The sequence below is a fragment of the Entelurus aequoreus genome, linkage group LG12, assembly GCF_033978785.1.
Source record: "Entelurus aequoreus isolate RoL-2023_Sb linkage group LG12, RoL_Eaeq_v1.1, whole genome shotgun sequence".
Taxonomy (NCBI): domain Eukaryota; kingdom Metazoa; phylum Chordata; class Actinopteri; order Syngnathiformes; family Syngnathidae; genus Entelurus; species Entelurus aequoreus.
In genome coordinates, this window is record NC_084742.1 from 50,036,876 (window position 1) to 50,054,752 (window position 17,877).

The 17,877-nt window shown below is 39.3% G+C and overlaps 1 protein-coding gene across 1 annotated transcript in view; it reads right to left on the reverse strand.

The window, feature by feature from the left end:
• LOC133662317 (CTD nuclear envelope phosphatase 1A) overlaps positions 1 to 17,877 on the reverse strand; it is a 75,715-nt gene that overhangs the window by 6,525 nt on the left and 51,313 nt on the right. Inside the window, exons 6-7 of the mRNA XM_062066212.1 lie at positions 1,918 to 2,029; positions 1,732 to 1,816 (exon numbers count right to left, since the gene is read on the reverse strand). Coding sequence (XP_061922196.1) covers positions 1,732 to 1,816; positions 1,918 to 2,029 — 197 coding nt within the window. The remainder of the gene's footprint in view (positions 1 to 1,731; positions 1,817 to 1,917; positions 2,030 to 17,877) is intronic.

The window sequence follows — 17,877 nt, forward strand, 5'->3', positions numbered from 1 at the left end:
AAAATTAACAAAAATAAAATAAATATCCAATAAAATACATTAAAGATTTTCTTTGAAACAAAAATAAATAAGAACTGAAATAAAATAAATATTTCAGTACGTCTGGTAGCTGTGGCATCAGAGAGTGGGATTTGATTTATTTTAGCTGTCATTTCCTCCTTTTCTTTGCCTTTAAACATGGCACCCATCACTTCAGTCAAGCATTATTTAATTATTTCTGCACCAGAGAATGGCTTCTTGTGTTTACCCAAAACCCATGCCACTCTGAGTGAGCACTCTGTTGCTATTTGTTGTTGTGTCATAGATTTAACAAAAATCTTGCTTGATGTTTCATATGACTTTTTCAGCCTCGTGATTTCTTTTTTTCTTAGCTCTGAATCATGAGGAAATGTCTCTTCAAATTCGCGGTGCTCTTTCAGATAGTGACGTTTCAGATTTTCACTTTTCACCAGAGCAACAGTACTGTTGCATATTAGACACATTGGTTTGGTACTTGCAGTAGGTAGGATGAAAACATATTGCTCTGTCCATTCTTCCTTGAAACATCGGTTTTCCCTGTCCACCTTTCTTCTACCAGCCTGAGCCAACTTGGAGCATGCCATTGTGATTTGATTCACATTCAGTGACTGACGAGTGAACAGTTAGCGAAGTAGCGATACGAGACAACTGTATGCCTGCAGCGAAAGGTTCCATGATGTGGCATGAGCGCTGTATGACCCAGGTGGTAACAGCCTATCAGCGCGTCGTTGTGATAGAGATGACAACCCATACTTTGATTGGCTGATTCCGGAGCCAATCAGAGTGGCGTTCTCTCGCTCTCACTCCGTCTCTCTCTCTCTCTCTCTCTCTGAGAGAGAGAGAGACGGAGTGAGTGAGACACAGAGAAGTGTAAACGAAACATGGAGATATTTGACTAAAAACAACAAAGAACATTGACCTGCGCTAGCGGATAATTCAAAGATAAATACAATTATTGTATTTTTTTATAATAATTATAAAAAAATAAAAATAAATTTTTTTATTTTTTTTTACTATAATTCGTGCTGGGTCCGGACGGACACGTCGCTGGGTCCGGACATGGACCGCGGTCCGCCTGTTAAGGATCACTGCTATAAGGCATGATTGTTTTAAAAATACCTCCACCATGCCTCAGTGGTTTGATTTAATTAGAATTTGGGGATTTATGGGGATCCCAAAACCCTAAAAGAGGTACCAACAGCTAAGAAAAAGTAAGTCCCATTTAAAAAGTTAAAGTTAAAAAGTTAAAGTACCAATGATTGTCACACACACACACTAGGTGTGGTGAGATTACCCTCTGCATTTGACCCATCACCCTCACCCCCTGGGAGGTGAGTGGAGCAGTGAGCAGCAGCGGTGGCCGCGCCCAGGAATAATTTTGGTGATTTAACCCCCAATTCCAACCCTTGATGCTGAGTGCCAAGGTAATGGGTCCCGTTTTTATAGTCTTTGGTTTGAACTCACGACCTACCGATCTCAGGGCGGACACTCTAACCACTAGGCCACTGAGCAGTTGTGACAGTGAGAAGTTGCATTCTGTAGATGTAAATGGGCAGAAGACCAAAAAAATACATTGGCCTCATGGTTGTTTGACTGTGCTAAACCAGCTGCTAGGCTAACAAGTCAGAGTTGGGGGGGTGCCTGTGATGTGATGGCATACCCCTTAAAAAGTTGTCCGTTGCACTTGTGTATAAAATACAATGACTTCCTTACCTTAATGCGTCAAGCATAGGCAGCAAGTTAAGAAGTGCTGTGTCGCTAGGGTCACTAAACCAAGACTTGATGGGTATTGCATTGTCTGGAAACAACAACCAATATTAACAGCTTATTTTTACACTTGTAAGACAAACATGTAGTATTGTTATCATTATGATAAGGAAGATGTTGATTAGGTCTTACCTGGATGACTTCTATAAGCACCTGGTGAATTGTCTAGGATGACGATACTGGACAGGTCGTCATGTACAACTGACAGGTCTTTGATGTAACTACCTAGATCCAACGTGCAGTGCTAGCAAAACAACAACAACAACATTTGTTATGGCTGCTTGTAGTCATAACATCACTACAATAACGTCAAAATATTACAAGAAAACAGTTGTAGTCTTGGGTCGGGTTGGGTAATTGTTCCCGTTTTAATCCAAACTAGGCCCAAGCTAGGACTAAGCTAAAACATGGAAAACATGCACATTTTGGGTATTTTCATGAAATTTTGTGACATGCAAGTTAAACAGAATAGTAATTGGAATACTCGAATCATTTAAATAAAATAAGTAATATATTGAATAATTTGAGATAAAATCAGCAACCAATTGTCATGATTATTGCAGCAAAACCAGTAATAATACAGAACACAGAGAATGTGCAAAAAACCCTTGAACTTTTACATATTTTGTCACATTAATAATAATAATAATAATTAATTAGCATTTGTAACACACTTTATATTTGTTAAAATATCAAAGTGCCACAAAGTATAAAAATAAAAATAGAAAGTAAGAATATATAATACAAAATTAAAATAGAAATAAAATCATGACACACATACAGAGGATTACAATCACACATTACAATCACAAATAAATATATTTTTTGGGAATATTATGTGAAAGACCAACACAAAGTAGTATACAATTGTGAAGTTGAAAGACTATTATTTATGATTTCTTTATTATTATTTTTTACAAATAAAAAGGAAAAGGGCATTATGCCAAAGTATTCAGCCTCTCTGAGTCAATGTCTCTACTAACTTTGCAAATCTAGTGACTGAAGTTTTTTCCCGTTCTTTGCAGAACAGTTCAAGCTTAGTCAGATTAGATGGAGAGCATTTGTGAACAGCAGTTTTCAGCTCTTGCCATACACTTTCCGTTTCTGGATGATTAATTGTGAGATGTTTAAAGCTTGGGAAGTATTTTTATAGCCTAAGCCTGCTTTAAACTTCTCCACAACTGGTGTGTTCCTTGGACTTCATAAAGCTGTTTGCGCCCCAATATTCTCTTAACCATCATCTGAGGCCGTCACAGAGCAGCTGTATTTGTCCTGAGATCTGATTACACATAGGTGGACAGTATTAAGTCTTAAGCAATTATCAGGCAACTTCTGAAGGCAATTGGTTGCACTCAGAGAAAGAAGCTTAATACTTTTGCACACTGCACTTTTCCGTTTATTATTTGTAAAAACATTTTTGAATCAGGTAGAATTTTCTTTCAACCTGACAACTGTACACTACTTTGTGATTGGTCTTTCACATACAATTTGAATAAAATATATTTATGTTTGTGGTTGTAATGTGATAAAATATGGATAGGTTCAAGGGGTATGAATATGTTTGCAAGCCACAGTAAGTATCAGCATGGGTATGATCAATATTTCCTCTGTAACAACTTGGTATTGGATCAATACCACACATTTCTAGTAACATCCCAAAACTAATGTGAAGTAGCTAAACAACAGAAAAACAAGTGTTTATTACATTTGAACAGAAGTGTAGATAGAAACATGTTCAAACATTAAAAAACAGCTATTAACAGTTACTGGCAATTAGGAAGTAGGTAAAAATACTTTTGAATAATAAAAATAATGGATTAGATATATAGCGATTTCTGATCAAGTAGATACTCAAAGCGCTCACAGACAAGTGAGAACCCATTATTCATTCAATTCATATTCACACGTACGTGGTGGTAAGCTACATTTGTAGCCACAGCTGCCCTGGGGTAGACTGACGGAAGCGTGGCTGCCAATTTGCGCCAACGGCCCATCCGACCACCACCTATCATTCATTCACCAGTGTGAGCGGCACTGGGAGTAGGGTTGGGTATCGAGTATCGAGTATCGATTGGAACCGGGACTAACTTTCCGATTCTCCCGGAATTGTTCAAAAGTTTAAATTCCGATTCCTAGTTTCGATACCCAGTCCGCCGACCAGAAAAAAAGAATAAGTCCGCCGACCGGAAGAAGAAGCCGCTGAACACCAACGAAGAAGCGCCCACCGCCGGAAGTGTTAGCATAGCCGAGCCTATGTAGCCGAGCGAGTCAGTCAAGCATGGATAGCGGGCGTCGGCGGTCGAAAGTGTGGCTTTATTTTACTAAAAAAAATGAAATATTTGCGAAATATAACACGTGCGACAGGACTGTTTCGTGCTTAGGGGGGTGCACGTCGAACATGATGAAGCACCTCCGAGTTCATGACGTACAAATATATGCATGTCCCGTCTTCGACGCGCTGCGCCGACCGTCCTCCTCCTGCTGTCAGATCTCGCTTTCTCCTATTTATGTCTTCAAGCTTCTTCCACACCCAGCGAACGTGTATTTTCCACAGCAGGAGACACTATCTGTCCAGAACGCTCACGCATCCTGCCTGAGAAGGCGGATATGGTCATTTTCTTAAACAAGAACTGTCTCTGATTTTATACTGTACCTGCTGCTAATCTGGACCGGGTTTTGCAAGTTGTTTCTTATTGTTTATTTGCTTTTCTGCACCAGGTTAGCCCATCAGTGGGAGCACGGTAACATGTTTAAGTACCTGCAGCATCATACACTTGTGTGTAAATGTGTTTTCATGAGGTTTTCAAAAATAAAGCTCTCTTGAGGAAAGTGTACCCCTGTGAAAATGTATTTATAATATTTATATTCAAGTTCATAGATTTGATATTTATATTCTAGTTGAAATCAGCCCTGTGAGGAATTTATAGTAAAGTTCATAAAAAGTTAATAGAATTAAAATTGATGGAGAATGTCAGACTATTTCATTCAGAAAGACTGTATGTTTGTTAGGTAGCTCATTTAAAATATCCAAAACTTTTTTTTGACCCTGCCTCTTAAAAGAATCGGAATCGTCAGGAATCGGAATCGAAACAAAGAATCGGAATCGGAATCGTCCGAATTCAAACGATACCCAACCCTAACTGGGAGTAAGGGTGAAGTGTCTTGCCCAAGGACACAACGGTAGTGACTCGGATGGCCAGAGACGGGGATCGAACCTGAAACCCCTCAAGTTGCTGGCACGGAAGAGAAGCATGCCGTTTTTCCTTTATCATTAAGAAACACTTCACAAATTCAAACTGAAAAAGATGAACATACTTAAATACAATCTTAATAAGCCAGAACAATATTCAATGTTTCCTCTGCCAAAAAAAGTTGATTTTCTGTCTGTTGTTTATTTTTTTCAAAACAAGCTTGGCTAAATAAATTCAGTGTGTATCAGCACTTTTTGAGCAATTTCAACAATACCATGATAATGACAACTGTAATAATTTTGGCCGCATTAACTGTGATATAAACAATCCTATCATTGCATCCCTACTGTCCAGATAAAAACACATTTATCAGCTGCCAGCGTATTTTGTCTGAGCAAGAATAAACCTCCACAGATGACTAGAAAATGGACCTCTGTTCATCAATATAGAGATACATTAGATGTATAATGGTGTGTATACTGACTTTAAAATCAGCGCAAATTATACGGAGACCAAGAAACAACACCCTGTCACTACGGCGAAATGTGTGGTGTTAAAAGTGAGCACTGTTGGAGTGGTAAGGGCGGCAATAAGTAGAACACTACATTACTTACAAGATGTTACTTCTACAATATCACCTTCAAGCACTTGTTGCAAGTAGCTGAGTCTGCAATTATTTTGCAACCAAGTTCAGCACCGTAGGGCTACTTCTATCCGGTCTGGTTACGACCGCTTACATCGGCACCGGTGCCATTATGGAAACAAGTTTTGGTATCCACCACTAGTCCTGGGAGGGGTGAATTGATTTCTGCTGTTCACCTAACTTTCAGAGTGGCAGCTGAAAGAGGAATCTCAGAAGGGAGCGCTCTGATTTGCTGAGAGTGCCGCTTGTCACTCCAACGACATGTGGATTTCCACAGCAACTGGAGCTGACAATGATTTTATTTTATTTTTTTGCTGCAGCTGTCACATATACTATAATATTGTACATGGTAATTGGGATTTGTTATATAATGTACGTATATATTATATAAAAATATAATATAATTATATAATATCAGTATATATTATATACTGTATATATCAGTGTTTCCCATAAACTGCCAAGATACATGTGGCGGTGGGGGCGTGGCTATGGGCGTGGTCATCATGACATCATCGAGTAATTTGAATAATTTACTACAATGATATGATTTTCTCTAAAAAGGCTAAAAAAATGTATACTTACTAATTAATAATAACAGTTTTGTTTTAAACGTCCATCCATTCATCCATTTTACAATATAATTACAACACTTTATGTACATATTTATATACAGATTTGAACAATAAGTTATTCACTGAAATATATTTATTAATTGTGGTTCTTACAAAAAATATATCTTATAAAATATAAAAGCTAAAATATCTCTTAAAGCTCTGCCCCTTTAATTAGTGCATACTAAATAATTTAACTTTAGCCTACTACTACAACCATATTATTTACCAGCAACATAAAGTGAAACAGAGGCAGAGGTGTCCTGCCACAGTCAGTAACAAATAAACAGAAAACAGTAGTGGTCAAATACAAATAAGGCAACAAGAGAAGTATCCTACACTTCTCTTTTGTAAAGTAAATCTGAACAGCCTATATGGGCATCTACATCAACTATATGATTTGCCTGAGAAGCCGGACAGGACAAAAAAATAAAATAAAATTAAATAAAATTAATTTTTTTTAAATTTTATTTTATTTTTTAAAAATTTGTGGCGGACGTAATTCTTTCGTGGCGGGCCGCCACAAATAAATGAATGTGTGGGAAACACTGTATATAATAAAGATGTAACATATATGTAAATATTACATATATGTTATATTTTATATTGCTACTATGGTACATTTTTAGTCTACTTAATACCTGCATTATCCTTTCCATCCTTTGAAACTGAGCTACTGTGTGGGAACAATTTTCCTTTGTAGATCAATAAAGTTTGTCTAAGTCTAAGTCTAATAAAGGCTCATCTGAAGAACATCCAAGTGTACATGCGTAATTAAAGGGGAACTGCACTTATAATTTTGCCAATCGTTCACAATCCTTATGTGAGACAAGCACACATACACAGGGTTTCCCCTTGATGTAACTGAATTTTGCGCACCGCCACGGCATTTTCATTGCCACCGCACCTTGAAGATAAGGTTGTTGTTTTTTTAACGTGGAAACAAATTAAGGTAATATAATTTATTGTAGCCCCAAGAAGAAGTCAGACAAAGTCTGATGCTATTATTGCCAATCTTATGATAACGAACGGCACAATTCTAAAAGGTTTCACCACCCGTGCAAACAACTTTGTCTCCGTACTTCCCCAGACACAACACTCATTCTCCGCCAATCCACTTTCAGGCACGGACAGTGTTTGTGATCATGGGAAAAAATAACATCAAAACAAAACCACAAACACAAAACATGACCACCAACAGGTCTTTACAACGTAGCCTATTATTTGTGCACTATTGACAAGTGATGCACCGAAACCTCGGCCACCAGACATCAACTTTGATCACTGAAAACAGCGATGCTGTAACCAGAAGTAAACACGACGCACGCCATTGTCTGGAGCGTATTACAGTGAAAAAAGATGGAGGATAATATATGGTTTCTGTAGGAGGAAAACATGACACAAACCTTCCTAATTGTAATCCCACTGTTTATATCAAACATGTTTCCCTGATAAGAGTATTAGATGGGCGCCGTCTTCTCCTACGAATTTCGGCGGACCTTGAACTCACCGTAGTTTGTTTACATGTACAACTTTCTCCGACGCTGCCAAAGAAAGACGTGTGTTATGCCACTCTTTTTTCTCATTTTGTCCACCAAAGTTTTTATGCTGTGTGTGAATGCACAAATGTGAGCTTTGTTGATGTTGAATAGTTTGGAGTGCTAATCAGGCATATTTGGTCACTGCATGACTGCAAGCTAATCCATGCTAACATGCTATTTAGGCTAGCTGTATGAATATATTGCATCACTATGCCTCGTTTTTAGGTATACTTGAGCTCATTTAATTTCCTTTACTTATGTCCTCTGTGTATTTATTGTATATTTGCATGTCTCATGATACATTATCTGTATGTAATCTTGCCTACATTTCTGATAGTTGTTTGCGTGCCATGTTGTTCCAAACCACAGCAAACGTTACCCAGCTTGCAAAGATTGTAATAAATCCATTAGAAGAAAACGTTTCCTTTAACTTGGACACACACATCTATTACTTTGCCAATTCTAAGTCATTTATTTCCAGGAGTTATCTATCGTTTTCCAATGTTGTAAAAAAATATGTAGAATAAATATAAAAATGTCAACATTTCTGTCAATGAAGATTTGTGGAAGCCTGCAACACATAGTCATTTTGATAGTAGGCTAATATAAACAATTAAATCATTTTTTTTTGGTCCAATATGGCTTTTTCAACATTTTGGGTTGCCGACCCCTGGTCTAGACACTTGAAAAATTCTTGAACTACTGCAACAAATGAAAATATGGCAAAATGATATAAAAATATATGTTAATACTAATTAATAATAACATATTTGTTTTTAAATGTATGTCTACCTTTTATAGACTTTTTGATTAAAATCATGTCATATCAAAGATTATGCAATTGATGTGATGACATCATGGTGACCACGCCCCCCACCGCCACAGGTATCTTGGCAATCTAGGGGAAAACCGTGATATATTTGTATTGTTTAATACATTCTAACTCGTAAATAATTGCTAGCAGTCAGATAACAATGGATGTAATGGGATTCGCTCTATTCTCCCTATAAAGCGCTCTAAAAAACATCCAAAAACCTCCATCAACGTTTAATATGCAGTATATGCTGTAAGTATATATGTAATGTAGTATTATGCATTTTAATAATAATATGCAATATTTACACATTTGCAAATGGGAACAAAGATTTGTAACGTGCTTGTCTTACATAGGGATTGTGAATGTTAGGCAAAATTCCAAAAAAGATGCAGTTCCCCTTTAAGGGTCAACAAGCGTGCCAAGTAAAAAAAGCATACAGTTGGCCAGTCTGACCCCCAATTCATTATTTTTTATTATTTCTTGCTGCGCAGTCTTTTAAAATTACTTTTTTATTACCGAAAATGACTACTTAATAGTTACATGTAATTTATTCTCGTAAAATTACCATACTTTTCGGATTACAGAGCGCACCTGAACCCTTAACTCATGACCAAAATTATGCGATACATAACCAGCCTTGCGTTGAAAAACTGAACTGTAAGCGTGTTACTACCGGAAACTTAGCAGCCCTAGGAAATCTTCTGTTATCTCTGCTACACCTAAACGCGAGAAGCTTGGTAGAGCATCACGATGACTTACTTGCTTTGTTGGCTAGTTTAGATCACCAGTTTAATGTCATAGGATGTAGTGAAACTTGAGTGAACGACATAACATATTTGAACACACTCAACCTGGATGGCTATGTCCTCTACATTAAAAACAAAACAGGTAGACCAGATCGGGGTGTGTGCAAATATGTAGACTCAAAATACTCTATGACCAGCCGTGATGACTTATATATTGATGATGGTTTATTAGATGCCTTATTTATAGAAGTATATGTCGAAAATAATACAAATATAATTGTAGGTATAATGTATTGACCTCCAAATTCCGATCCAAGCTTTACTATAGCCTGTAGAGGCCTGGTGATCTGGAATGAGATTAATAGCTCTATAAAAGAATTGCGTTTTAATCAAAATGTATTGCTATGTCACACATAGTACATTTAGCACACCACCTCATGGCTGAGAATTTCACATTGGTCACATAATTTTGGTCTTGACCCCTGTATGTATGATATGATTGTCGCAAATCTTCAAAATGCAACTTTTTATTCAAATTTGAATACTACGATATCGAGACTGATTTGGTGGATTAAAAGCTTTCTTCTCTGTAAATGTAAATCTGGTGGTAGGTTGGTATGAAATTGTAAATGGGTATTGGGTGGCTAGATTTTGAAATTAATTTTATTGTACCGTGTTTTGTATGTTATATGATGATGTGTATTTTAACTGTGAGTGCCTATCCATAAGGTCTATGCTTCTAGGGATTCCCTTTTTGCAGAATATTAACAAAAGAAACAATAATGTAATACAAAATTATGTCTGTAAATAAATGAATAAATAAATTACTGTATTTTATGCACTATAAGGCGCACCACATTATAAGGCGCATAGAATAGACGCTAAAGTAGAGGCTGGGGTTACGTTATGCATCCATTAGATGGAGCTGCGCTAAAGGGAATGTCAACAAAACAGTCAAATAGGTCAGTCAATCAATCAATCAATCAATGTTTATTTATTAGCCCTAAATCACAAGTGTCTCAAAGGGCTGTACAAGCCACAACGACATCCTCGGTACAGAGCCCACATACGGGCAAGGAAAACTCACCCCAGTGGGACGTCAATGTGAATGACTATGAGAAACCTTGGAGAGGACCGCATATGTGGGTAACCCCCCCCCTCAGTCAAACTTTATTATTAGATTACAAACCAGCGTTCTGACAACTCTGTTCACTCCCAAAATGAAAAAAAAAGAGCTGTTTTATTATTTTCCCCGAGGTAAAGTCAGTGACGTGGTGTTTTGTTTATCTTTTAACACCAGCAAGGTATAACATGTAGTGCAACATTTATATCACATAGTGGAGGGGAACTTTTCCCTGATACAATAAACAGGTAAAAAACAGTGATACTGTTACGGTAAATCAAACGTTAGTGCAATCACAATATATTAACACTCAAAATAGTGCAGAGCAATAACAATATATCAATAACTCAACGTTGCTCAAACGTTAATGTCACACAACACAACACACAAAATAAACATGTAAAGCTCACTTTATGAAGTTATTCCTCATCCACAAATCCCTCGAATTCTTCTTCTACAGTGTCCGAATTAAACAGTTGGGCGAATACGGCATCCGTCTCGTCGAAGTCGTCATTAATCGAGTCAGTGTCGCTGCTGCTCTATTCCCGTGTTCTACTGCGTGACTGATCGTCTTAAGTTTAAACTCTGCGTCGTAAGCATGTCTCTTAATAGGAGCCATTTTGGGGTCTTTACATAAACAAACAAATGGAAATTAAACGGCACGCCTCGCACAGTCATATATCACCAGCATGCACCGCACGCTTCTTCTACGGGGGAAAATGAAGACGGGGGAAATGAAACGGCACGCCTCACGAAGTCATACATCCCAGCATGCACCGCACGCTTCTTCTTCTTCTACGGGGGAAAATGAAGTCGGCGGCTGCTTACCGTAGTTGCGATTGATTGATTGAAAATTTTACCTGTTGGAGGCTCAATATTGGTCCATATATAAGGCGCACCGGATTATAAGGCGCACTGTCAGCTTTTGACAAAATTTGAGGTTTTTAGGTGCGCCTTATAGTGCAGAAAATACGGTAACTATATATATAAGCCACACTTTACTTAATTTTTTATAATAATTTTATAAGCCACAGGTATTTAAACATGATTTACAAAGGCGCTTGTTTGCATTCATTCACAAATTTAACAAAAGACAGTGCCTGTTTAAAGGGCAAGTCATTGAGCGCTTTTTACACCCTCCTCCTGCGTTCATAAATGGCTGAAGTTGTCTTCTTCGGTGTCAGAAACGAAAACACTCAAAATTGCTTCGTCCGACATTTTCTCAGCCTCGTTTTCACTTACACTTTCGTCTTGAAGCAAATTTGCCTCTGAACTTGTGCGGTCTTCTTCACACGCACTAGTCCAGCCTTTCAAAACCTGTTTCCGTTCTATGCAGCAGGTCTTTTTCCTTGAAAGCTGCATCGTCTGCATTTCTTTGCATCTTTGCCATGATGAGGGTAAGTACATAACACGCTAAATCAGTGGTACCGGTCCACGGACCGATTGGTACCGGGCCGTACAAGAAATTTAAAAAAACAAAAATAATATATATGTATATATATTTTTTTTTAAATTAAATCAACATAAAAAACACAATATATATATTATATATCAATATAGATCAATACAGTCTGCAGGGATACAGTCCGTAAGCACACATGATTGTATTTCTTTATGGAAAAAAAAGAAAGAAAAAAAAAATCCCCCCCGGTCCGTGGGACAAATTTTCAAGTGTTGACCGGTCCCCAGCTACAAAAAGGTTGGGGACCACTGCGCTAAATGGCTGACTAAATGATTAGGTTTGATTTAATGTAAACAATTTCATTGGTCAACCAGAATCCGTTTGGCAATTGTATTGGTCTGAAATGGGGCTAAATTTATTGGCAGCATGTGAAATCCATAAATTAGTCGTAGGATTGTATACACCATAGGGTTCAGCGTGGAGAAAGCATGGGAAAAAAGTTGTGGCGTATAGTCCAGGCTGTAAATTACGGTACGCTTACTCTTGTAAAAATGTAATTTAATCCATTGTCCACTATTAACTTTCTCTTTATTTAATTTACGACTTCATTTTTCTAAGATTACAATTTAAAACTTTATTGTCATATCATTTTTACTCATACCATTCCGACTACCATTATTACGACTTAATTTTTGTAAAATTACAACTTAATGCCCATAAAAGTGTGATTTTATTCTGACAGCATTATGATTACAACTGTTTTCTTAATCACTCTTCTTGTAATAATTCTTAATTCATTACAGTTAAGACTTTATTCTCATATTTCGTATGTAAAATTTAAAATTTTGTCTTAAAATGAAAATGTCATCCTCATAACATTATAATTTCCGCACTATAAGGCGCACCTAAAAACCTCAAATTTTCTCAAAAGCTGACAGTGCGCCTTATAATCCGGTGCGCCTTAAATATGGACCAATGTTGAGCCACAACAAACCTAAACCTTATTTTAATAAAGTTTAGGTCTCGCAACTACGGTAAACAGCCGCCAACTTCTTTTTCCCCCATAGAAGAAGAAGTGCTTCTTCTTCTACGGTAAGCAGCCGCCCCCGTAGAAGAAGCGTGCGGTGCATGCTGGGATATATGACTGCGCGAGGCGTGCCGTTTGGATTTCCATTTGTTTGTTTATGTAAAGACCCCAAAATGGCTCCTATTAAGAGACATGCTTACAACGCAGAGTTTAAACTTAAAGGCCTACTGAAACCCACTACTACCGACCACGCAGTCTGATAGTTTATATATCAATGATGAAATCTTAACATTGCAACACATGCCAATACGGCCGGGTTAACTTATAAAGTGCAATTTTAAATTTCCCGGGAAACTTCCGCTTGAAAACGTCTAGGTATGATGACGTTTGCGCGTGACGTCAATGGTCGAAGCGGAAGTATTGGGACACATTGTATCCCAATACAAACAGCTCTGTTTTCATCGCAAAATTCCACAGTATTCTGGACATCTGTGTTGGTGAATCTTTTGCAATTTGTTTAATGAACAATGAAGACTGCAAAGAAGAAAGCTGTAGGTGGGATCGGTGTATTAGCGGCTGGCTGCAGCAACACAACCAGGAGGACTTTGAGTTGGATAGCAGACGCGCTATCCGACGCTAGCCACCGACCGCATCGATGATCGGGTGAAGCCTTTCGTCGCGCCGTCGATCGCTGGAACGCAGGTGAGCACGGGTGTTGATGAGCAGATGAGGGCTGGCGTAGCTGGAGCGCTAATGTTTTTATCATAGCTCTGATGAGGTCCCGTAGCTAAGTTAGCTTCAATGGCGTCGTTAGCAACAGCATTGCTAGGCTTCGACAGGCGGCACAGCATTAACCGTGTAGTTACAGGTCCAGTGTTTGGTTCGGTGTCTCCTGATAGTAGTATTGTTGATCTGCTGTCTATCCTTCCAGTCAGGGGATTATTTATTTTGTTTCCATCTGCATTTAAGCACGATGCTATCACGTTAGCTCCGTAGCTAAAGTGCTTCACCGATGTATTGTCGTGGAGATAAAAGTCACTGTGAATGTCCATTGCGTTCTCGACTCTCATTTTCAAGAGGATATAGTATCCGAGGTGGTTTAAAATACAAATCCGTGATCCATGGATCTGCTATCCCCGTTTAAATAAAAAAAACTCATTTCAGTAGGCCTTTAAGACGATCAGTCACGCAGTAGAACACGGGAATAGAGCAGCAGCGACACTGACTCGATTAATGACGACTTCGACAAGACAGCGCATTTGCTGTCGCCCAACTGTTTAATTCGGACATTGAAGAAGAAGAATTCGAGGGATTCGTGGATGAGGAATAACTTCATAAAGTGAGCTTTACATGTTTATTTTGTGTGTTGTGTTGTGTGACATTACCGTTTGAGCAACGTTGAGTTATTGATATATTGTTATTGCTCTGCACTATTTCGAGTGTTACTATATTGTGATTGCACTAACGTTTGATTTACCATAACAGTATCACTGTTTTTTACCTGTTTATTGAATCAGGGAAAAGTTCCCCTCCACTATGTGATATAAATGTTGCACTACATGTTCATGTAGTTGTTAAAAGATAAACAAAACACCACGTCACTGACTTTACCTTAGGGAAAATAATAAAACAACTGTTTATTCATTTTGGGAGTGAACAGAGTTGTCAGAACGATGGTTTGTAATCTATTAATAAAGTTTGACTGACCTATCTGACTGTTTTGTTGACATTCCCTTTAGCGCAGCTCCATCAAATGGATGCATAGGTGCGCCTTATAATCCGGTGCACCTTATAGTGCGGAAAATACGGTACTGTTTTCTAGTAAAGCTAAGACAGTGTTCACTGAAAAGTATTATTCTTATTATAATAATAATATTATAATGATAATAATAATACAATTCTCATAACATTAGCACTATATGTGTAAAGCTTTCTTCCATGTAAACACAGGGCTCGAATTTAACCACGGCAACTGCGGCAAAAGCCGCGACCGCCCTCATCATTTGCCGTAATGCCCTAAAAATATGACCAACATCTGCGGCAAGAACATGCCGTGACCGCCCTTGACCTTTTACTTGTTAATGAACTAGGTCTGTAATGGTCAACGGTATAATGATAATTCACGATAAAATTCCAGACGGTTAGTAATACAGTCTAATTTTTTAATTACCGAGACCCCGTCATTTATTAATGCATTTTAGGCAACACGAAGTCAGGCACATGCACACCAGCGTCGTTTGGCTTGATAATCATGGCGGACAAACTACACGGACATTGCTGCTGAGATTCCCCCTCGGAGTAAACGGAGCCAAGCACTTGGTTTAACGTAATTTTCCTTCGCTTCCGGGCGTGCGTTTAGATGGCGACAGGTATGGACAATATTGGAGACAGACGCACTTGTCCCCACACTAAAAGAATACAGCCAAGGAGAAAACTATTTGATGTTGCTTTTATTTTCAGAATACAGTGTTCATCAGCTGCTGTGACAGAGTTAATGGGGTGAGGAAACATGCAGCAGGCGATGTGTCGTGACCGGTGTCACAACTTGTTTATAAAGTCTTTAGTGCGTTTACTGGGATGTTCACTCGTCCTTTATTTAACTGCAAACTGTTTCAGTGTTCAAATAACATCAATACTAGCTAAAATGTTTAGTCATCTCATCGAATTGAACGAAGGCTGTGAAGATTGTGTATTCGACGTGATAGGTGTCACTCCTGCTTTTTCTGGTTGTTGGCCAAACTGTTGTACTGAACCACAAGGGGGTGCTGGAGAAGAACAATGCTTGTTTATTAGAGCTCATCTTCATTAGCCAAACTGCTTTGTATTTTTTTTTTATATCAAAAAGTAAATGCCATGTTTTTTTATGTTACTTGTTTTTTTATGTCACAAAGGTATTACTTCAAAAACCATTCATGTGACACATCATTTTATTAACGTGTCCGCTCCACTGCATTTGTCTCAGGCTACGCTGAGGACTACAAGAAGGCCAGATATGACCTGCGTAAATCCATCAGCGAGGCCAAGGGACAATACAGACTAAAGCTGGAGGGATTCTACTCCACCACAGACTCCCGGCGCATGTGGCAAGGCCTGCAACACATCACAGACTACAAGCAGGGGAGCAGGGGGTCACAAACAGCCAACCCTCACTGCCAGATGAACTGAATGAGTTCTACACCCGCTTCGAGGTCCTCAACACCAACCAACAGAGAGGGGTTCTGACCACGGAGCGCACGCAGGACCCACCACTCACTGTGACAACAGCAGAGGTACGTACAGTTCTGAGGAGAACAATCCCACGGAAGGCAGCCGGCCCAGACAACATCCCTGGCCGGGCCCTCAGGGTCTGTTCATCAGAGCTGGCTGACGTACTTGCTGACATATACAACTTGTCACTAGCACAAACTGTTGTGCCCACTTGCTTCAAGACCACCACCATCGTGCCCCTGCCAAAGAAAAACACTGTGACCTGTCTGAAGGACTATCGCCCCGTTGCACTCACCCTAATAGTGATGAAGTGCTTCGAGAGGAAAGTCATGTAACACATCAAGAAGACCATCCCAGGCACACTGGACCCTCTACAGTTTGCCTACTGGCAGAACCGGTCCACTGAGAATGCAGTCAACACCGTCATCCATACCACACTCACCCACTTGGAGGGCAATGACACCTATGCCAGGCTATTATTCATTGACTACAGCTCTGCTTTTAACACGGTCATCCCACAAAAACTCACTGCTAAACTACTCACTGTTGGTCTGTGACTGGGTGCTGAACTTTCTCACAAACCGGCCTCAGTCAGTCAGAGTTGGCAACCAGACATCAGGCACAAAGGTTCTAAGCACAGGGTCGCCCCAAGGCTGCGTGCTGAGCCCCCTGTTGTACACCCTCTTCACACATGACTGTGTGGCCTCCCAGAACACCACCAGTATCATCAAGTTTGCAGATGATACTACGGTCATCGGACTGATCACCGGGGGAGTTGGGGCAGCGTACAGAAGGGAGGTAGCGGAACTGGTGGCCTGGTGTCAGGATAATAATCTCTCCTTGAACACAGACGAGATGGTTATTGATCCACGGAGAAGGAGTGCACAGTACACACCTCTGTACATAGGGGAGACAGAGGTGGACAGGGTGAAAACCTTTACATTCCTCGGGACCCACATCAGCGAGGACCTCACCTGGGCTCACAACACCCAACAAACAATAAAGAAAGCCCAGCAGCGAAGGCTGAAAAAATTTGGCATGCCACCCAAAATTCTCAGCAACTTCTATAGAAGTACGGTTGAGAGTGTCCTTACCAGCTCAATCACGGTCTCGTATGGAAACTGCACTGCTAAGGACAGGAAGGCACTCCAGAGAGTGATTAAAACATACATCAGTACATATCAGTAGCAGCCTTCCCCTCACTACAGGACATGTACTCTACCAGGGCCACCAGGAGAGCACACAACATCATAAAGGACAGTACCACCCCCAGCACAGTCTCTTCAGCCTCCTACCATCAGGCAGACGACACAGGAGCCTGAAATCCAGGACTACGAGACTGACAAACAGTTTATACCCCAGGCCATCAGGCTTGTGAATGCTAACTTGTGAATGCTAGCTCTCCCAGCTACCCCCCCCCCTTTTTACTTTTATCTTTTGAACAAAAGACAGCTACCATGACCACCCCCGAACTGTGAACCATCACTGTAGACACTTTTCACCTTTGATCATAATGTTATGTTACTCACTGTGCCTTGTATATAACATTTATTTATTTATTCTTATTTTAGCTAAGTACCGTGTGACTTGTTGAAGGGTGGATTAGCAAAGTAAGATTTTCATTGTACGGCAAACTGTGTGTTTAACTGTGCATATGACAATAAACAATCTTGAATCTTGAATTATGTATAGTTAATTCCTATACGACATATTTCTGCTCAAACTCTTAATGGATCTGTCCCGATACAGCATCTACATGTACATATAAATGTACATAACTT